The following is a 23,240-nucleotide window of genomic DNA, read 5'->3' as shown; positions in this document are numbered from 1 at the left end:
TAAATATACTAAATTTATTAACAAAACTTAACACAACAATTATCTAGAGAACTCACAAAATGACAAAAGTCCAAAATTTAAGTTAGGGTTAGGTTTAGGGGAACGGAAGGAACTCTTTCCTTTTTTTCATAAAACATTAAAATAATAATAAAATACAAAACTGGGTCGGTCAGTGACGAGTTGGTGCAAACCATTAAAAATCCAACGACTCGAACTCTGTCCCTTCGATCACGTTCTGCACGCACCTTGCTCGAAAAGACATCGCTATCTATGCGGGGCATGCGCATTAGCAACTTCCGTTTCAGTATGGAGCGAAATTCAGAAGAATAATCAACGGAAATATTGGTATGGTCATTTTTAATTACTTGGTCGGTCTCGATTCAAAATTCGGTATGGTAATACAGACTAAAAAATATTTCAAGCCGATTTTAGTCTTTTGCACAACGAATTGTTCACCTCACTAGTAAGTGAGCACAATTTGAAAACTTGAGTCGAAGTTGACGTCGCGACTGAGTTCCAGGAATCAGAAGTTTCACGTGCGACTGAGTTGGCCGAGATAAGGTATGGCAATGACATCCAATACATATTTGTGAAAAACATGTCTCAATCTGACAAGTTGATTGTCTCATTAAAGCATTTCTTGTGATGGCATGGTCAGCGCTCTTCAGATTATGATACAAAATCACAAGGGCAGAATTTGTTTCAAAACACTTTCGTCTAGCTGGTCTCCCAGGGGTGTAAGATGAAAGAATGAACAATCGTAACTAAGATACCTTTATATAACTCATTTTTTCAATTTTCCGGCCAGTATAGTTGTTATTACACCATTGTGACAGTGTGTTTAATGTATATCTTTTCCTAAGTACACGTGGGAGATTCCTTTAAGACACATGTGCAAGGGTTTGGGGATAAAGTTATAAATACTTGTCAATGTTATCTCAGACATCTGGGGTGAGCTTGAGGCACTCAGGACAAGGACTGCTCCAGCATTGGGTTGGGAGCAGAGACCATATACTAGATTATGTGGTCTCTGTTGGGAGGTAGAGATGCACAGATAAGAGAGAGAGTGATCCGGCATTGGTTGGGAGGTAGAGATCTTCTGATAAGAGAGAGGAAGCGAGAGTGAAAGACTGTGTACACGTGTGTGAGAGCCAGAAGTGAACGCAGCTAGTTTGGGAAGAATGACCCATGTGCCTCACCATATGCATACTGACAGTAAGTAAATGGAATTGAACTGGATACACTGTTGTGTTTTCATTTCTTACTTGGGGGCATGGGCACAATGTGTTAAGCCCATTTCTGGTGTCCCCCGCCGTGATATTGCTGGAATATTGCTAAAACTAAAAAGTGGCTTAAACTAAACTCAGTAGGTCAGTCAGTCTAACTATGGGTAGAGAGAAGTGCCTCCCCACTTGGACACACCATAAAAAGCATGTGTGTTACAAACGCCTTTCTTGTGTATACATATTCTCACAAGGCAGTATTTTGTTTAAACCATATGGTCCTTGTGTTATCATGTAAATTCTTTTTAACAGGTCAGTTACTCAGTTATACAACTGCAAGTCTATTTTTTTATGAATCATCACTCTGCTCAGTTGATGGTTCACATTTTGTGGATGGTTGACAAGATGGTAATGTATTTTGTCAAAGCACAAGGATTCATACTGTTGAACTTTGAGTTAATCATCATTATGATCACTTTAACTCATTAAGGCGGAGAGACGCATATATGGGGCAAATGAATCAGCTCCTCACAGCGAGTGACGTGTTTATGGGGCAGGTAATTAGCAGTTTCTCACAGCAAGAGCCACATACAGTCGTCAACAGAAAGTATCTCTTATTCAGAGAGAGACGCACATGTGTGTTGTACTTTTAAAAATCGCACTGTACCTATTATTTCAACCAATTTAGCAGAACTGAGCAAATGTTAGCTTTTCTTACGAGAGATCCCACCTTTAGTATCAATCAGAAGAAGTATTTAAAGTGTTTTGATAACAATTGCTAATCATTATCATAGGCTTGTACAGCGTTTAGCGAATGAACACATGTCGGCGAGAAAGGGGATTAAGATGTTTTTACAGAGGTAAGTGCCTGGTACTCTTCCTTGGGAATGGATACTAAAATACTTCGTATGCACTTTGATTGAATTAGATGAAATGGTTTAGAGGTTACTAAAAATTATATTTCCTTCAACTACCTAATATATAGGAAACAATATATGAAATTTCAAGGACATACAAAGAATTCAAACACAATAGAATAGTTTGAATTTACTTTTTAGGCATCATTACGTTGTCATGTTTCATATACTGAAACATAATGTATAAACACAAGTAATTATACATCCAAGCTCGAATAGATTAAACATAATTGACCTTACTAATTTAAGTGCTTATCAACAGTTTTCAGCATGTATACTTTGCAATAAGACAAATGACTTTGCAGACACTAACATTGGTCCTTTGTCCAAAATTTTCTTAAAGAAATTTGTTTGAATTGAAATGGTATTCTCATGATATGTTTGGCATTGTGTTACTTAATATTTTCCTCAACTGGAAGCGAGTATTTAAAGCAGTTTATAAGTAGTGAAAACATTATCAACAATCATCACTGTTCATATTTTGTTTTGGTATATTTATTGACATAAGTTTATTTCCATTTTATATTAAAACCAGATGGATCGTGTGATTGTTCTGGTGGACATGGACTGTTTCTATGTACAAGTGGAGCAGAGACTGAACCCTTCTTTGAAGAACAAGCCATGTGCCGTGGTGCAGTACAAGACCTGGAAAGGAGGAGCGTGGGTAGTTGAATATGTCACATGCAGTATTGTATTGGTCTGTGTAGTAGAAAGAGAAAGAGTATTCTTTCATTTTGTAAGTATTTCTAATATGGGTTTAAAACCCATGAAGATCTGGGTTAGAATTGGTCTTCAGCAACCCATGCAACTTGTCAGGTGATCAGGCTTGCTGACTTAGTTGACACGTCATCGTGTCCCAATTGTTTAGATCGATGTTGATGTTGTTAATCAATGGATTGTCTGGTCCAGGCTCGATTATTTACAGACCACCGCCACATAGCTGGAACATTGCTGAGTGTGGCGTTAAACTTAAACAACAAACAAAACATGGGTTTAAATTTAAACATGGTATAAGCAAGACAAACAACATGTTTGGTTGTAGACCTTCCATTGTTTTTTATGAACAGGTTGATGTTTTGGTAATTTCTTTTGCACATGTGAGTGGTAGTAAAGCTATACTGACTCCAGCTCAATTTGTGCTGCATTATTGATTGCAGGACCAAAGAAAATTTACTGTCATAAAAGTTTGACAATTTAAGTATATCTGTGGGAAAGCAAATATTTAAGATCCATATGCATTTGGTCCACCAGGCAACTAATTAGTTTTAGAACCTTTGTAACCCAGTTTGTAACAACATCTGTCATTGCTTTGATACATAGTGATATATTCATGAAAAGCTTGGATCATATTGTCTTCTACAATTCATTAAGTTATAATTAATGATAGATTTCACAGTTAAGATTTCATGGACTTCAGCTACCGGACACAGACTTACTCTTTGTTATTGTGATCTTTTCAATAAAAGGATCATTGCTGTGGGATACGAGGCCCGTGCATTTGGTGTGAATCGGAACATGATGGGTGATGATGCAAAGAAGCTGTGTCCAGATATCATGTTTGCTCGTGTCCCAGAAGTGCGGGGGAAAGCTGACCTCACCAAGTAGGTGGAGGGGTACTTCTTTGGATCAATGTTGCTTCACTAATTTGAAAATGAATGATCATAACATGTATAAATTTGGGAAGGTTGTTGAATATTATCATATTTCACAAAAGCTAAAAAATCTTTCACCAATTCATAGTCTCAATGTCTATTTGACTTTTTAAGGTTGAAAATGGAATGAACATCCTGCTGACCTCTGCAGGTATCGCGAAGCCGGAGCTGAGGTGATCCAGGTGTTCAGCCAGTTCAGTCAGTGTGTGGAGAGAGCCAGTATAGACGAAGCCTTTGTTGACCTCACACAGGAAGTAGATGCCAGAATGAGGCTGATGGAAGGATCCAGTGTGGTGGAGAGCCAGTTGGAGCATACTTACATCATTGGATGGGAGAAACCTAAATCCCAGTTGACTGAAGGGGAGCATGATCAAGATAACCATGGTAACATGATTGAAATTTAGTTTCAATTTAGTTTGATGAGTATCTCAGATGTCTGTAATTATTGGGATATTTCCTGACCTCTAAATAATCCTTTAAGGAACGACAGTCATCTTGCAGTAAGAAATGTAACAGTTGCAGTTGTTACATGAACTTGTATCACAAATTGAATATTCTATTCCTGCATATTTCTGTCTCTTTCTTGTAAGCCATTGTTCTGTACTGTATTGTCATTCACAAATACTAGTATTGTAGTTTTATGTATAGAAATGTATGTATAAGTAATAAGAGATGCTTTTCTGAGTGGGGAACAATTCAGTGTGAGGGACTGACCCCTTGGAGTAGGGTGTGTGGTGGGGACAAGATGGTTTGTAGGACAGACAACCAAAGTATGGAGGGGAAGGAGTTGAGGACAACACAGGGTGAGGGACCGACCCCCGGAAGTGGGGAGTGGTGGTGGGTGTAGGGGGTGGGGACAAGATGGTTTGTAGGACAGACACCAAGGTATGGAGGGGATGGAGTTGGGGACAACACAGGGTGAGGGACTGACCCCTGGGGGTGGGGAGTGATGGTGGGTTGAGGGTGTGGGGACAAGATGGTTTGTAGGACGGACAGCAAGGTATGGAGGGGAAGGAGTTGAGGACAACACAGGGTGAGGACTGGTTGGGTGACAAGAATGGACACCTTAGTGTGGAATCGGGCGGACTGACACATCAGTCTGGAGACGTTGGGGTGGTGGACAAGACAGGGCAAGGGACTGATCATGTTATTTTTTATGTTTTAAGGTCATGTTGAAAATGATGAGAGGAGAGGGGGTACGCGTGACTGGCTGGGCATGTTATACGATGGCGGAGACCTGGAGGTGTCCAACCAGAGACTGACTGTTGGAGCTGTGATCGTGGAAGAGATGAGGGCTGCTGTGTACAGGGAGACCGGCTTCACATGTTCTGCTGGCATCGCTCACAACAAGGTGTGTGGGTTTTGTTGGGAGGGATATGTTTTATGTGATCTGCTGGCATCACTCACAACAAGGTGTGTGTGTGTTTTTAGGCATTGCTTACAATAATGTGTGTGTTTGGGGGAAAGAGGGAGGTGGGGACAGACTTCACATGCACTGCTGCCATCACTCACGGCAAGGGGTGTTTGTTTGTCTTGGGTAACAGGTATGAAGACAGGCTTTATGTGCCCTGTTGTAATCGCTCACAACAAAGTAGTTTTACTGAGTGGTAATACAGCAGTCCTGGTTTGATGTGTGAAACCTCTTTCTGACATCCCCCACCGCTTTATTGGTGGAAAATTCTGTTGTTCAGCTGGAATTGGTGATAACTAGATGCTTGAATTATGGGTGAGGTAGAACAATTTATTGCAAGTAATGGATACCACTTCCAATCTTTTTATAACTGGGGAACTGCTCTGAGTGAAAGATCTTGCCCAGTGTTTACATTATGACACCAGGTGTGTGTTTCTTGGCAGGTGTTGGCCAAGCTGGCCTGTGGATTACACAAGCCCAACGAGCAGACCGTCCTCCCTCACAGCTCCGTGGAAGGACTCTTCAGTACGCTCCCCCTCAAGAAAGTGTAAGTAGCACTGGAACAGTGGCTGTGTCTTGGGAAGTGTAGGATTATTTTAGTGACCATGGTAACATGTAAGGGCATGCCAGCTTTATCAATCTGTTTTTTTGTTTTTTTAGATAATTTCAGAGGACTGCGCTAAGTCGTATTTCTTTAGTACATTGCAGTAACCATAGCAGCCACTATCCTTAAACATAGACTTATGGCAGTCATAGAAGTAAGGTTGGGGCCCCAGTTTTCAGAGTTTGTAGTTAGTCCTTCTTGAACAAAACCAAAATGGTGACAGTGTTCACATCCTCAAAAGTGCAATGAAACGTCCAGCTAGCCTACCAATGCTGACAGTGGTATAACAGAAGTACAGTTCAAAGTGGTGTACAGCTTGCTTGTTATCCCCTGCCGCTCGTTTAGCTCGAAGCGGGTATATAGTATTAGGCTCCGTCCGTACGTACGAATTAGAATATCTTAAGAACCGTTCACTAGATTCTTTTCATAATTGGTACCTAGGTTCATCACAGTATAAGAAAGGTCCAAGTCAGGTTTGGTGACCTTGACCTTAAATTCAAGGTCACAAGGGGACTTTAACGCTTTACCTGCATGTTTAAGCTATCTCAAGAACCATTCACTGGATTTTCTTCATATTCAATACAAAGCTTCTCTTTCTTGTCGCTCCACTGAGTGGACGTGAAAATAATTTCGTCTGAGAATTGCTCAAAATGGTTAAGCCTGTTCAGGCCAGTAAACGGAAGTTTTGCGCCCGTTGTAATAAAGTATTTTCAGCATGGGACCCACACACATCGTGTGTTGATTGTGTGGGTTTTTGTGACTGGGACACACTCTGTCCTAAGTGTTCAGGTCTGTCTAATGAGGCGTTTAAATCTTACAAACGTGCTTGTGCCAGACGTTTGGCAGATAGGGCTAGGACTAATTCTGCGGGGTCTGGTCCATCTCCCGCTAAGAAACAATGCTTAGATCGCCCCACCCTCACTGCTCACCGTTCTAAATCGCCCGTCTCTCCTGACAAGGATTTTATGGACGCTTCGTCGGATTCCTATTTGTCTGAGAACGTTAAAAGGCTTTAGGGGAGCTTCCCTCACCCAGTTTTAGTTCTCATGAGCGTACCAGGGTGGTAATGACCGATATTTCTTCTACGCAAGACCTGCGATCTACATTATCTTGTAGGTCTGTTTCTTCGGAACGTTCACAGACTTCGAGAATTTCTAAGCATTCATCGTCGAAGCGGGGATCGGCGCGGTTGGAATGTACCCGCTCTCCTCTTTCCACGGTTTCATCTCACCGAAACAATTCACCCACACGAGTTGAGTCACCACCTGGTGCGAAGGTTCGACAACGTTCTTCCACTGCTGGGAAGAGTCGTTCTAGGTCTCATTCACGCTTGAGCTCTTGTCGGCCTTCTAACGTACCAGTTCCAATTGATTCACGTAATCGAATGGGTTCACCAGGACGAATCAGTTCACTTTCCCGAGCCGGCTCACCCTGCCGAGCTGGCTCACCAGTACATCTTCGAATGGGTTCACCTGACCGAACTGATTAACGTACTCGTAGGGGTTTCACCTGACCGAACTGATTCACGTCATCAAATGGCTTCACCTGACCGAACTGATTCACGTAATCGAATGGGTTCACCTGACCGAACTGATTCACGTGATCGAAGGGGTTCACCAGGACGAACGGGTTCACGTTCCCGACTCAGTTCACCTCAACATAGGTTTCAGTTCGACGCACCATCTCATAGTCGAATCAATTCACCACAGCGTTTTGATTCCCGTAGTCATTCAGTCCCACCTGGTCGAGGTGGTTGGCCATTTCGATCCGGTTCACCTAGCCGTACGGTGTGTTTTCGTCAGAGTGATTCTCGTAGTCGGTCTCATTCACTTCAGGTGAATCAGGATATCCCGTCCTGTCAGTCTAGACTCAGTAGCGTAATTTTGCGCACACTGTAACAATATTTACTTCCTCGGATCTCCAATCGTCATGTTCCTGGAGCAAACGTTGTTAGAGCATGTAGACATGCTTGCTCCCGATGGCTGGCAGACAGAGCTCATTACACTTCAACAGTTGATCACCCGACAAAACCCCGCTTTTAACGACCGGTATTAACTGCTCGTCGTCCGCAGATTTCCATGTCGGACGGTGATAATTTTATGGGCCCATCAGTAGATGTCTTCTCGTGGTTCCGCCTCATCAAGACGCTCTGTGTTGCCAGTTGACTCACACAGACCGAACCGTCAAATTGCCGAACCGATTCACCACACCGAATCGGTTCGCCATACCAAATGGATTCACCAGACCGAACCGTCAAATCGCCGAACCGATTCACTACACCGAATCGGTTCGCCATACTGAATGGATTCACCAGACCGAACCGTTTCGCCACGCCGTATGTGAATATGACATCGACTCAGTTCGCCATAATATTAAGACTGTTTCTTATCGCCGAAACAGTTCACATCATCGATTCAATTCACAGCACCGAAATGATTCACCTCGGCCGGAACATTTCACCTCGCCTCACCGGTTCATCTGAGCGTTCTAGATCTCTCCATCAGCTGAGATCATTTAACCGTTCCGAACCGATCCAGATCACATCGGACTGATTCAGATCACGTCAACTTTCCGGCTCACGACCCTGAACTGACTTACCAGCCGGCTCGTACCGTTTCACCAGGTCGAAAGCTCCCTATCGTCGAACCAGTTCACCTGGCCGTTCAAGATCAATGTACAGAGGTAGTAGCTATGTGCTTCACCATGCCGATTTGATTTACATGTGATGTTAGTAGCGCAGTCATCTAGAGATATCACGCTCAGCACTTGACGGCCTGACGATCCCAGTTCTCAAGAGTCCTCCGTGACCGGGGCTCATCTCATTCCAGATTTAATCTACCATCCGATCTTCACTTTTGATGAATGATTCGGTTCAACGATTCTACCCTTCGGTGTAGATGTCAGTTCTGCAACCACCCGATATGGCATAACTAGATACGCTTGCTAGCCAGGAATACTCTACGACGCTCCGATGAGTCTTGTTACTACAGACTACTGGTAACAGCTTGTTTGTGTATCACTGGGTGCAATTGTTACAGATGGCTCGTCATCTTCAGCTCCCTTTGTTTTACATGATCAGCAAGTTTCTGGACAGATAACAAATGGGTGAAGTTCTTGCGCATGGTACCAGCAATGTTTTGTCAAATAGCCAGCATAGCTCAGCCCGGAATTTATGGGTTGCGACTCGCCCGGTTAACCAAAGACCATGTTGTCCGTATTTTTTGTCACTTGTGTGTAACATTTGCAAATGGCGGACTACTGTTTGTTTACCGGAATTTTGATGATTAGAGTGACTATGAAGTGCCCTTGCAGAATTCTCTTGGTCCCATGAATCGGATACCAAGTCCAGCCTTTAAATGCAAGTAACAACGAACGCTGCCATTCCCGGTAAGAGTGAAGGTGTCGGGATTTTGACAGCCAGTCGAGAGAGACTGCTTATTGAGGGTGACGGACAGAAACACCCGTGAACGGTTTGACTAGTTCAAGCACTGAGTTCAGAGGTCACTGCATTATGCAAGGACTGTCACCAGGCAGCGATCTACTACTTATATCACTCCACCTGGCGCACCATTATTTTGTTCGGCCAAAAGAAACGTTCCTGAGGTCACCGATCCTACAAATTTTTCTACAATTTCTTTAATAATGTGAACGTTCCTGTAGATTGACTGACAATCTCCATGCGCCGAACATACTACATTGAGCACTCCATCAGAACTGACGTAGTTGCTCGACTTATTGAACGTTCTTATATCAGGAGATATCTTTTTGTCAGAGGCAAGAGTGGTTAGACCTCTCATTTCCCTCGACCTGCGATGGCCGTGGGGTAGCCTAGTGGTTAAAGCGGTGACTTGTCACGCCCAAGACCCCGGTTCCATCCCCACATGGTCACAATGTGTTAAGCCCATTTCTGGTGCCCCCCGCCGTGATCTTGCTGGATTATTGCTAAAGGCGGTGTAAAACTAAACTCAGTCAGTCAGTCAGTCAGTCAGTCAGTCAGTCAGTCAGTCCCTCGACCTGTGAGACGCCTACCTTCACATTCGGATACATCCAGACTATCGGAAGTATCTTCGATTTACTTTTATGGGGCGTCATTGATACCAATGGAGGATCCTGCTGTATGGGCATATGTGCAGCCCCGTGGCTTTTTACTCAGATACCCATTCTGATAACAAGCTACCTGCATTGTCGAAGCGTGACAATTGACAACAATATCGACGACTGTGTTCAAGCCCAGCAGGATCCAGTCGTCCTTCCTTTCCACAGACAGTTCATCATCAAGTTGCTCACGCAATTAGGATGGCTGCTAAATTCGGAGCAATCAGGGGTAACACCGACCCGCTGATTTCTTCTTATTGGGACAATATTCAACACGCAAGGTCATGATGTTTGTGCCCCAGGAGAGGTGGGACAAGATTCAGTACAACGCACCACTAGTGTTGGTCCAACCCACACCTTTTCGCCAGTGGCAGAAGTTACTAGGGTGGTTGACGTCGGCACAAGCGCTGACTTACAGGGGCCAGCTGCAGCTTGCCCTCTTCAGATGGTTCTGTGCCCATACATCGGGGACGACAACCCCAGGGAGTTGATTTGTCTTCCCGCACAACTACATTCAGTCTTTCGTTGGTGGCTCAACAAGTGGAATGTTTGTGTTGGAGTCTCTAGGGTGCCCTTCATACCGACTCAACACCTATTCGTTGGCACATCTTGCAAGCTGGGGCGCTCACTTTCTCCATCAAGTGGCCTAGCAGTGGTCATCAGGAGAAAGGGCCCTTCATCACACCGAATTGGAATTCAGCACTGTCATTATCGCCTGTTCGGCACTCGGGACAACCATCAGCTTCAGCGCAGATGATCACCAGTTTCTGCTTTGTGTACAATCTGAATAAAATTCTGAATTTTATTTCTGATTTGTGTCTTCGATTCTTCTGGCACTTGCGAGTTTCCGATTCAATTACCCTTTCACCCTCCACGGGACGGTGTCTGTGGGGGTTGTTTCGAAACAGGGTCTGGCCCGATAATGGTCGTCAGACCTGGAAATCGTGGTAATGCGACTGTTTACACTCGCTAAGCTGCGTCCTTTCACTTTCATGAAGGTAGTGACTGAACACCACATTGCTCGTGAATCCCGGTCCCTGGAGCACTTGTGTTTAGTAAGTCAATGGGTTCGAACTGACCATCGCAGGTCTCGCGTTTGAGACTATAGAGAGTCGCCACCTCACTTACTGTCCTCTGCTCCACGGAGTAATTAAGTCAGTGAAGTGAGTCCTTCCTGAAGTGTTACACTCTTCGTAGCGTTCATGCTCCTAAGTGCCTATACACATCTATGTGATCTTACTGTGGTAAGTAGTGGAAGTCATAAGATGATGTTGTGGTACTGAACGTTAAAATTGTGAGTTTTACCGATTCAATTACCCTTTCACCCTCCTCGGGACGGTGTCTGTGGGGGGTTGTTTCGAAGCAGGGGCTGGCCCGATACTAGTCGTTAGACTTTTATTACGGGGGTACCTTGGAAATCGTGGCGATGCGACTGATTACACTCGCTAAGCTACGTCCTTTCACTTTGTGAAGGTAGTGACTGAACACCACATTGCTCGGGAATCCCGGTCCCTGGGAGCACTTGTGCTTAGTAAGTCAATGGGTTCGCACTAACCCTCGCACGTAGTAACTTGGTAGTTATTGGCCTACCTTGTAGTTGCTTCCTACGGTTGTTTGGGCATAATGCTTAGCTGTTATCGCTTGAACTTCGGGTAATCTATGACCTACCTTCCTACCGTGGGATAAGTGCAAGTCGTGAGATAGGATAAGTTTAAAAATTTGGAAATTTTAACTATAAATTGTATATTTATATACTTATCCTATCTCACACGATAAAGTCCCTCCCTACCTCCCCACTACATAGATTACCACCGTTCCGGTTTTGTCCTTTTATGGCTCCAAGATCGAGAATGAGTATGTGAGGTGATCACGTGGGTGAGGACTCGCATGCCTCGTGCTGTCATGGACTGGTGAGCATGACTGAAGCAGGAAGGCACGCACAGCAGGGACAGGGACAGGGACAAGGTAGGCCTGGAGCAAAGTTTTAATTCATTTCCACTCATGGTCGAATGAAGAGAGAGAGGTGCAAGTCGTGAGATAGGATAAGTATATAAATATCAGGGGCGGATACAGCTTTTTGAAAAAGGGGGGTTGCATAGTTCATTTTTGCCCGAGACCAAATGGCAAGCTTAGAATGTGTGTTTGGGAAAAGGTGGCAAATATACAGCCTTCCAAGCCGCCTCTTGTGGCTTTGTGACCCAATGGTTAGTTGCAGACATTAATCTGCATAAGAGTTAACTCAACTCGTATACACTCAGTTTTCATTTTATTGTTTACCTAAAATTACCATTCAAACACACAGACACTCTTCACAGACTTGGCTGTGTTACAGTTTGTTACAGTCAGATGCATTAATTAGTTACTTGTATGTTACCTCTACACTAAGACTTGTGTCACAGAAGACTACTGATAGAGGATGCATTTCTCAAACATACGTCTGCGATGCTTTTTCACATATTTGTGAACTATCTCATCAGAAACTATTTTCTTGTCCTGGTTCTGGTGGATCAGTGTCAGTCCAGTCAAGCGCTCCTGACCCATGGTACTCCTCAGATGCATCTTCAGCCTTTTAAGGCTGGAAAATGTCCTTTCTGCTTCAGTGCTTGTAACTGGAAGTGTAATGGCACTTGTGAGCAGCTTACGGATGTTAGGGAAAACATCCTCATCAGCAGATTTCAAGCTTTCGATTGCACCTTCAGGGTGGTATTCCTGTGACAACCAATGAAGGCGCCAACTTCGGAGTTCTGCCAGAAGAGAAGACACCATTGGCAAGTCATTCTCCCAGAACATTAGTTTTGCTTCCAACTGTAGTAGATCTGGTTGGTGAACAACCGCACATGGCAGAAGACCAAACAGTTCAAATCCAGGACGGTTCTCTGGACTGAACCTTGTGTTCATCTCTTCTTGCAGGTGGTTAAGGAAAGGAATGATCAAATTGAGCTTAAAATGTTCTTCGGGAGATGGGGATGGTGAATTCGCTTTCTGTGTCATCCTCTTCACAATCCGAGGAAGACGTATTTCAGCATCAAGCTGTTCTGCAATAGCACAAGCTTCCACATACCAATCATGACTCCTTTGATCCACATCAGCCCTCATGGTTTTGATCATTGATACCCTTTCGTCAATAAGTTTGTAAGCCATGCAGATGTCATTGTCCCTTTTTTGAAGTTTGACTGCCAGTGGTTTAACAACTTCAAGTGCATTATGGGCCACTACAAACGCCATGATGTGCTGCGAATCTCTCAGAATGGTCAAAAGCCCTTGTGCTTTTATGGTTGTCTCTTTGTCCCATGCCCAGTTCTCATCATGATAAATGTCTGCATGGTTTCGAAGGATATAGGATGGCCTCAAAACATGTGCAAATGTGGCTATACAACGTTTGAAAGACGTCAAAGCACACATGCCTCTCAACCCATCTAGTCTTGCAAAATCCCAAAAGACGAGTTCTTGGCGTTTTGGTGATTTGTCAAAGAAAAGAAAAACTTGGTTGATGTTGTCCATCATGTTTCTGATTGGAGGGATTTTGCATGAAGCCGCAATACTCAGATTCAGAACATGGCTGTTGCAATGCGTGTACAAAGCCGTAGGTGCCAAAATTTTGACATCAGCCTGAACGCCAACTCGAGATGAAGACATGCAGGATGCACCTTCATAGCTTTGTCCTCGACACTTGGTGATATCAATGCCTTGGTCCTTCAGTGACTTTAAGATAGCTTCTGCAATATGCCGACCTGTTGTTCTTTCTAAATGTACATAATCAAAGAATGTCTCTTTGACAGTCATTGTATTTTGATCAAAATATCTCAGGCAAAGACCAAGAACCTCAACATTGGAAAACGTATCTGTGACTTCATCTGCAATCACAGAAAACACAGCCCCTTCTTTTTGAAGCTGAGTGACCACCTCTGAGCGAATGTGGTCACCAACTACTTCAATGAGTTCATTTTGAACTGTTTTGCTGGTATATTGGGTGTTTCTTCTGCCAAAGTCTAAATGATGACATAGTTTGTCATCTCTGTCTGCCAGTAGATTTAATATGGCCAGAAAGTTTCCCTTGTTTGGCTGTTCTGATGTCCTGTCATCTCTGTGCCCCCTCAGAGACAAACCTTGTCTGCCACAGAGTATTACTGTGTCAACTATTTGTTTCAGAATGTGGCAGTTTAAGTCGTACATCTCCTTATTCTGTTGAGATATCCGATAAGGTAACGACTTTTCAGGTTCTTTGTAAATGCGTAGGAAGTCCAACGCCGCAAGAACAGCTTGTTTGTGAAAAAAGGTATTCTGGTGAATCTAAAATGCACCATTTTTCCCAGTTGCTTTAGACAAATTTGTGAAAGGATACTTTACTACAGACCCTGCGCACTTTCGCTCATCGCCCAGGTTCGGAAACAGAACACACATTTTACATAAGCCTCCACCTGCTGCTGGACTGTACACTAGCCAACTGTACTTATTCAACCAGCTGTGCTGGAATACAAGACGTGTTACTCGTTTCTGCTGTGGTCGAGCTCTTGTTTGCGAAACAAACCCATCATATTCTGAAGTGGGATGAAAGTGATGTTTCAGGTATTTGTACTTTTGATCTTTACTCAAAGTACTGAGGTTAAGTTTCCTGAAACAATTTCCCCAACGTCAATGCCGTCATACCTTACAGACGTGCTCTTCGCCTCAACTGGATCAATGCCAGGCACCGACATTTTCGGCTTCTTGTTAGCTGGTTCACTGCTGCTGTCCTTCATATCCCTGGTATCGGACTGTGAGAAACCAGACATTGTGAAGCCTTTTTCGGGTGCCTTTTTCCATACACTATCAGCTGAGTATGTGTTACCCAGATTCACACTTTTCACTTCGGGAAACTCTGTATCTGGCAAAGCACACTTACTTTCCATTTCTCCAGTACCAATACAGGCCACAAAATGGTTAGGTTTCCATCCCGCTGTGTCTGTGCTGGTCATGTTAGTCCACATGATACAGATAGATGGGGTCTTTATTTCCCCAACGAGTGGTGTGATGGTTTGGTGCATGACCTGTCGATCAATTGCTACACTCCGAATATTGGGATAAACCGATATGACCTTGCGCTGAAAAGCATTGTTTGCCGCGTATATGTGTATAAGAGAGGTATACCGTCCATTGTTTACAGTGTTAAGTACCTCTTTCCGGAAGGTTTGTTGCATAGATGACGTCACAAGTGATGCATCAGCTGCTGAGGTAACAACGACATACTTTAACAAGTTCTGCTTTTCCTTGGCTTTCCCACCTGACATAGAAGCAAGTAATGCCTGGTTGATGTATAGCTTCTCGTTCACGACAAGCTCATTTATGATACGCACCCGGCATTCCAGATGGTGAGTTTCATCACCCAAAAGTTGTTGGGAGAAGGCTCGAAGAAGACAATTTCCATCACCAATGCATGCAACTGGATGTCGAGATGTCGGAGCATCAGCTGGATAATTCAGCCACGGAATCGCGAGCAAACTTTACACACTTTGGTACTTGGTCAGGTAAATTGAACTGTTTGATACTCTGCGACCTCAGAGAAAACTGAAACCTCAAACATTCCCAGCCTTGTTTGGCTGCACTAACTAATGCTGAATGCAGCCGCTGGTAATGTACCACACGCTTCTGGTCGTCCATAATACAATGATTTCTACATGTAACAATCTTACTTAGTCAACAAGATAAATTTAAAACCAACAGGTACACAAAAATTATTGCAAATCGGAAAAACCCTATGGACTGAACACAATAGCACATTGACTATCTGTAAGCTGAAACTAAATTTATATGAAACAAAATGACAACTATGAAAACGAACTATGAAGCCCTATTTTGGCAATGTAACTAGAAAATGGAAAATGGAATCTAATCCAAAAAATGATTGGTTTATCATGAAATTATGAACTAGCATCACTGGGATGAGAAATCCTAGAAACAATTGTCAAAGGTCTATACTGCTCGAGAACCGAGATGAGACCAGTTATAAAGAATGCAGCCAGTTATTACTATTCGCAGCAGCGATGTGTTGGTTGCCTGGTCAGAACGAAAGGCGAGCGAGAAGTGACAATGCCTGCTTTGGACTGTGAACCTTTTGGTGCATGCACAACACCTGGACATGGACCAAGTCAGACCAAGCGATTTGGTGTAAGGGCAAACCAGCTACCTGACTAGCTGAAAACTCTAGGGTATGCGCCAAATATTGGGAATGATTATTGTCGTGAAGAGATATGGCACTGCTGTCCCATTGAAATCAATGTTATAGACTGTTGTATTCAGAAATTACAGTTAACTGTTGAGATGGATTGGCGGTTTTTTAAGACTTTCTTTTCATAATCATCTTAGTGTGAGATATCGATCAGAGGTCCACCACAAACTTTGGAAAGGGCGGGGGGTGCACCCCCGTTTTCACGAGAGTGTCAATGGTCATTTAATAACTTTCAGACAAAAAGGGGGGGTGCGCACCCCGGCACCCCCCCTCTGGATCCGCCTATGAATATACAATTTATAGTTAAAATTTCCAATTTCTTTAGTACTATTTTTGCATATTTCATACACTATGACATTCATGTCAAAGTCAGTCTTGAAAATATGTATGTGTTTGAACACCTAAAGAGCAAGACATCAAGAGAGGTTGACTGGTCATGTTTTTGTTGACATTTAACTTAAAGGTCACATGCAACCAAAAAATCAAACGTAATTAAAACACAATTATCACTTATTCATGACATATAATATACATCGTTGGTTATGAAAAAACATATAAACAAAATTATGAGCGAACAATCGCAAATCAAAAGTGCAATATTGTGTACTTGGGTTTACTTCCCAACGAAGCAGCCGGGATACCGAACCCAGTCAGAGCGGGTGGGTGTGCACTCAAGTGTAACGGCTGGTTCATTTGCAGATGCCCTCACGGCTCATTGTGTGTGTATATATAGAGATGTTGGGTTTTGTAAATACATGCTCATTTTTTGTGTATAACATTTTACAATCAACAGACATCATAACATGTCATGTGTTCAAGTATCACACCTGCCTGTCTGTGTAATTACATAATGTGACAGAGACCGAACTCAGGCCATAAATCAATGCATTTTGTTTATGGTGTATAGCCTGATTGGTGTTTAGTTCAAATTGCATGTGGTCAGTGATAGCAGCTGTGTATTGAATATTGTAATTAGCAGATAGGCAGGCAGACACACAGGTGTCAATAAAACAAGACATTGAGTTTTGTCTGTGACAACGACATATCTATATCACAGTTAGAAATTCTGTCAACGCTAAATAATGACATTGCTTTCAAGTATCGAACTGAGAAAGTGACTCGGTAAGAAGAACGTGTGGTGAAATAGACAAATGAAATTATATAAACAGTTAATTTACTGTCATAACATATAAAAAGCTCGCGCCTGTGAGATATCAACTAAACATTAGAAAAATAGCTCACACCAAAGCCTTCACCAAGTATTCACCGGACAACCCGCTTCCAAGCTGCGCGAACCCTTTTCACTGCGCACGTGCTTTATGAGCGCAGCCCAGCTGTTGAAACCAGTTTTCCCCCGAAAAGTCAAGGGAAAATTAGTGAAACGTTTGAACTCCGATTTCGCGTGGTTCTTTTCATCACGTTATTTTTCACTTTTATAAGTTGAATTTGCATTTTTGACGCTTTGTTTCAGTAAGTCCATACCAAAAGGTATCAGAATCTGCAAAATTGTGTTTTACGTTGCATGTGACCTTTAAACTGTCATTACTTGATAAGTTTGATTTGATAATTTGTGGCGGGGGATTATGTTACCTTAGTGACAATGCTTGTTTTGTTTGCAGGCGCCACCTGGGGGGTAAGCTGGGGGCGACGCTGATGCAGCAGCTAGGTGTGGAGAACATGGGGGACCTGTGTCGCTTCTCTGAGAGGGAGCTGCAGCAGATCGCAGGGGACAAGACAGGGTGAGAGACTGAACTAACACCTCATTTTGGATGGGTTGTGAGAGGAATAGGGTGAGGGACTGACACATCAGGGTAAAAAGGGTAGGGTGAGGGACTGACACCTTGGTGTGGAAGGAATGGGGTTTGGACTGACACATCAGGGTAAAAAGGGTAGGGTGAGGGACTGACACCTTGGTGTGGAAGGAATGGGGTTTGGACTGACACATCAAGGTAAAAAGGGTAGGGTGAGGGACTGACACCTTGGTGTGGAAGGAATGGGGTTTGGACTGACACATCAGGGTAAAAAGGGTAGGGTGAGGGACTGACACCTTGGTGTGGAAGGAATGGTGTTGAGTACATCATTATTCTATTTTCATATTATGCATAACAAGACTGATAACTGAGTATGTCCTGTGTTGTAGGGCGTGGTTGTATGACATGTGTCGAGGGTATGAGTACGAGCCGGTGTCTGCCAGACAACTGGCCAAGTCCATAGGGTGCAGTAAAAGCTTCCCAGGAAAAACCTGTTTGGACACAAGAGAAAAGGTAGGCACCATCCACAGTTACATTGTGATGAGACATATTATCAAGACCTGTATCACTGTAGGCTTTCTTCCTTCATTAAGCTGACATGCTTCAATATTACTGCAATGCAATTCAGAGCAGCATTAAACCCAACTCTGTCCTTTGTTAAGTCATTTGTTCAGCAATATTTTGACAGTAAAACTCTTCCTGTTGTCTTGTCATTTCTTGATGTCAAAGCCTTGTCATGCCTTGACATGAATTGTTCCTAGTCACTTGGGGCGGTGGGGTTAAAGCGTTTGCTCGTCATGCCGAAGGCCCGGGTTCGATTCCTGACATGGGTACAATGTGTGAAGCCCATTTCTGGTGTCCCCCGCCGTGATATTGCTGGAATATTGCTAAAAGCGGCGTAAAACTAAACTCACTCACTCCTAGTCACATATTAAACTGGTTTTAGTTCAGTAGTTTCAGTTATCCTGCTATTTTCCCCAGGTTAGCTTTTGGCTGTCTGAACTTGCAAAGGAGGTGGAGGAGAGACTGGTGAAGGACAGAGAAAGTGTAAGTCATAATCTTCTGTCTTCATGCCCTAGGGGCGGTTCGGGTAGCCCAGTGGCTAAAGCGTTTGCTCGTCACGCCGAAGGCCCGGGTTCGATTCCCCACATGGGTACAATGTGTGAAGCCCATTTCTGGTGTCCCCCGTCGTGATATGAATATTGCTAAAAGCGGCGTAAAACCCACCTCACTCACTCACTCACTTCATGCCCTTAGGAGATACCAGAGATAGGAACAAAGTGGATGCCAAGAAGGATATAGCTGGTTTATTATGTTTGGTTGATGGGCATTTTTAGTTGGTTGCATGCCTTGGCCATGCCAGGATCAGCATACTGTAGGCAATGATTTCATAAGTGTGACAGGCATTTAATACAATCACTTCTTGCCGCATCATGTCAACTGGTATAACTGAAGTAAGGTATTATAATCTGACTATTGTCTGCAGAACAAACGTGTGGCTAAAACGTTGACTGTTACTGTGTGCTACGTTGGGAACCCGTTGTCAGCGACGGCTAGATCGTGTGGCATCATCAAGTATGACGCTAAGAAGTTTACAGATGATGCCTTCTCTCTCGTACAGAGGCTCAACACATACAAGCCACACCAGAAGGCATGGTGAGTTGACTGACTGGCTCCGAATCGGGAAGTGCTTGTGTGGAAATATTTTTCATACTTGGGAGCTTATTTGGTGCAAAAGATAATGAAGTCATTCTCTTATTCACTGAAATAATTTTAGGGAGCTATTGTTCTATAGTCTGTCGTGACGGGCCCTTGGCTGGTTTTGGTACAAATTAAATTCTTGTTGTTATTGTGACTCGTTCAATCTCTTTTACTGACAATTTTAGACATCAATCATAAAGATTCACATGAAGGCTGCACGATTTATGATTCAATAGAAACTATCCATTCACTCAGTTTGAGCATTCCAGCTGAAAAAATCAATAATGTTTAAACCAGAATTCCCTTTGTCTTCGATTTTGATTTAATGTCTATAAAAGATCCATGGTCCTGTTTTGAGTCGTAATGTTTTGATGTGATTTTTTTATAGAAACTGCAGTATAAACTGGAAGAATTTTAAAATGACATGGCTTAGTATTTTGTTTTCAGGGCACCTGCTATTCTGACACTTGGCCTGTCAGCCAGTAAGTTCACTGAGAACAAGGGGAGTGGAGGAAACAGCATCTCTCATCTGTTTGCAGCAGCAGCGTCACAAACACCCAAACTATCTCAAGTGTCTTCGGACACCTCGGACACTGATACTAATGTCCTCAGTCAGAGTGTTCAGGCTGCAAGGAAACCCAAACAAGGAAGTATTGAGACGTTCTTCCAAAATCATACTAGGAATGGTGCTTTGAGTAATTCCACGACAGAACATGTTGAAAGTGTTTCAGACAGTGACTCCACTGCAGAAGCTGAAATAGACACAAAACAAGCGTTTGCTTTCACAGAAATTACGGAGAAGAAAAAAGCTAAGGGTTTTTTTGTTTCCAAAACTGCAGCAAGAAAGATAGGAAATATGAACACAGGAAGTGTATCTGAAACTGAAGATGCAGATTCGAATTTGTCCATGCCAGGTGGGAATGAACCGAGGCAGACGGACATTGTGATGTGTGCCTCTGACAGCCGATCTCATGATGATGTTGAGATGAGTGTTGACCACTTCCCAGTGGAGTCTTTGTACGAGGATTCTGGGCTGACTGGTGAAGATGTTGATGGTGTTGATGTTGTTGGCAACAACTCTGATCAACATTTGACTGTCACTTCAGGGCTGATTCATCACAGACAAGACAGTATTGTAATTCCACTGTCAGAAAATTATGATGCTCCTCACGTAGGGCCAATTATTAATTTGACTGACACTCCTGAATTGATTCATCAAAGGCAAGACAGTAATATGATTCCACCGTCAGAGAATTGTGATGCTCCTGAAGTGGGGACTGTAGCTCACCTGGACGATGGTGATCTGATGCAGTGTGATAAATGTGGTAAAACTCTCCCCATCTGGGAAATGCCAGAACACACTGACTACCACTTTGCTCTAGAGCTACAGAACTCTACCCAGAATGCAGTGGTAGTTCCTCATACTTCTGTGTCAAATCAAGTCAAGCGGAAGTCTTCTCCGGACAAACGTGGAATGAAAAACAAAAAAGCAAAGGTCGAGAAAGGGAGAGGTACCAGCATGAATCTGTTAACATTTTTCAGGAAACAGTGATTCTTGTCTGTTAGTGAGGAGAGGCAGCTTGGGTTGTAAAATGCTTAGGGAGTTGAGAATGAAATTTCAGTACCCGCTGGTCCACTGATGGTTAATAATGCATGATAATCATCATGGAAATAGTGCCGTCTGATGTATTCATCATCATTTCTGTTGTATATATAAACTGTCTTATTCCAGCTAGCTTGGCTGCTGCTGTGGAGGAATCAGAACATTATCCAGATTATGTTAGATAATTGTTGTGTGGCTGTGATATTCTTAGGAAACTAGTTTTCTTGGTAATGGTCAGACCATCCTGATCCAAGGCCAGTCAAGTATGGTATGAAGAATATGAATTATGCCATGCTAACCATGCCATTGTTTCCATCATAATATGCTATGCAGTGACAATATCAAAGTGATATAATCACTTGCTAGGACCAAATGAATCTTTAAGGCAGGTGTGTGTTTTTTGGGAGCGTAAGTCATATATATCACCATGTTCTCTGGCTTACATTGATAATGTTCTGTAGAATGATGAAAATGTTCAAATACACAAGCAGAAGATAAAACGTGAAAAAACACTAACCAGACACGATAGCTTCAATACCCTTTATTATAGTGATAATGTATACCCTGATGAGATGCTTTTGTGCTATCATGATTATGATAATGAAATCGGCCTCTCACAATTTCATGTGTGTAGACCCTTGTTGTTTCTTATTTAGTAGGCCATGTTGAAAATCAGACATCACAAGGAGAAATTTTACGTTTGCTTCACCTTTTAAAAGATGAGAAGTTCCTATTGAAAGTAAAAGTGAATATCAAGATGAAAAAGAGTCATTTAACATGTTTAAGGCTGCAGTCTGTATAAAAGTACTAACTGATTTCATATGTGACGGGGTGATAAGTTGGCCAGTTTCTGTGGACAAATGACACAAGTACTTGAATAATTTCATGATTTGGGGTTTGGTTAATGGAACAGTTTACTTAAAAGCACTTAGGTGAGATCAGTTGTAAAAAGAGTAACTGAAAAGGTCAATGTTATGGCTTTGTGCTCCTAAACGAAGCTGTTTAACTTAGTTGACTCTTTACACTGGGGAGAGCAGTTTAATGATACCAAGCTTATACTGAGGGATGAACACAACTGTATATATCTCATATTCACTGTAACTAATATATGCTTTCATAAGGTTAACATATATGGATGAACAAGTCCTTGTTTACAAGAGTGACATTTGGTGCAGGTTCTAAAACCTTCGTCAAGCGTGTGTATTGTCACTTCATTTTAAAAGAACTGGACAACAGTAACAAAGTTTTCTGTCTGCAACTTCAGATAAGTAAAAAGGCATGCTTCAAGGTATTTTACTACACACAAAGCTTCCTTATGAAAACTAACAAGCTCTATTGGTTTCAAATGATAACCTGGCCTTGACAGCTTCAGCACGTAAGTCACCACAAAGACTAGTATATTCAGCTCTGGTCATGTTGTCTACTTTAAGACACTGCATATGAATCTTGAGTAGCTCTTGCTGCAAGTCTTAACTGGTGGGAGTCTCTTGCTGCAAGTCTTAACTGGTGGGAGTCTCTTGCTGCAAGTCTTAACTGTGGGAGTCTCTTGCTGCAAGTCTTAACTGGCGGGAGTCCCTTGCTGCAAGTCTTAACTGGCAGGAGTCTCTTGCTGCAAGTCTTAACTGGTGGGAGTCTCTTGCTGCAAGTCTCAACTGATGGGAGTCTCTTGCTGCAAGTCTTAACTGGCAGGAGTCTCTTGCTGCAAGTCTTAACTGGCGGGATACTCTTGCTGCAAGTCAACTGGTGGGAGTCTCTTGCTACAAGTTTTAACTGGCGGGAGTCTCTTGCTGCAAGTTTTAACTGGCGGGAGTCTCTTGCTGCAAGTCTTAACTGGCGGGAGTCTCTTGCTGCAAGTCTTAACTGGCGGGAGTTTCTTGCTGCAAGTCTTAACTGGTGGGAGTCTCTTGCAAGTTTTTACTGGCGGGAGTCTCTTGCTGCAAGTCTTAACTGGTGGGAGTCTCTTGCTGCAGGTTTTTACTGGCGGGAGTCTCTTGCTGCAAGTCTTATATGGGGTGAGTCTCTTGCTGCAAGTCTCAACTGATGGGAGTCATTCATGGGTGGCTCTTGCTGCAAGTTTT

General features: G+C 43.0%; 1 protein-coding gene across 2 annotated transcripts; it reads left to right on the top strand.

The window, feature by feature from the left end:
* The first annotated feature begins 298 nt into the window (after nt 1-298).
* LOC124253398 (DNA polymerase eta-like) lies at nt 299-21,783 on the top strand. Of its 2 annotated transcripts, none has more exons than XM_046687165.1 (11): nt 299-345; nt 2,676-2,800; nt 3,607-3,741; nt 3,944-4,176; nt 4,959-5,143; nt 5,647-5,750; nt 17,727-17,846; nt 18,248-18,371; nt 18,840-18,905; nt 19,345-19,514; nt 20,007-21,783. In XM_046687165.1, exons 2-11 carry the CDS (start codon nt 2,676-2,678, stop codon nt 21,109-21,111), a joined length of 2,367 nt encoding a protein of 788 aa, XP_046543121.1. In that variant the 5' UTR covers nt 299-345; the 3' UTR covers nt 21,112-21,783. The 2 variants fall into 2 exon arrangements, with proteins under 2 accessions (XP_046543121.1, XP_046543113.1); XM_046687157.1 differs by lacking the exon at nt 299-345 and adding an exon at nt 411-561.
* The last annotated feature ends 1,457 nt before the right edge of the window (nt 21,784-23,240 follow it).

The sequence above is a fragment of the Haliotis rubra genome, unplaced genomic scaffold (assembly GCF_003918875.1).
Source record: "Haliotis rubra isolate DU_JTF1 unplaced genomic scaffold, ASM391887v1 Scf1141, whole genome shotgun sequence".
Lineage (NCBI taxonomy): Eukaryota > Metazoa > Mollusca > Gastropoda > Lepetellida > Haliotidae > Haliotis > Haliotis rubra.
Note: the sequence above shows the minus strand (reverse complement) of the source record. Positions and strands in the feature narration are given on the sequence as shown.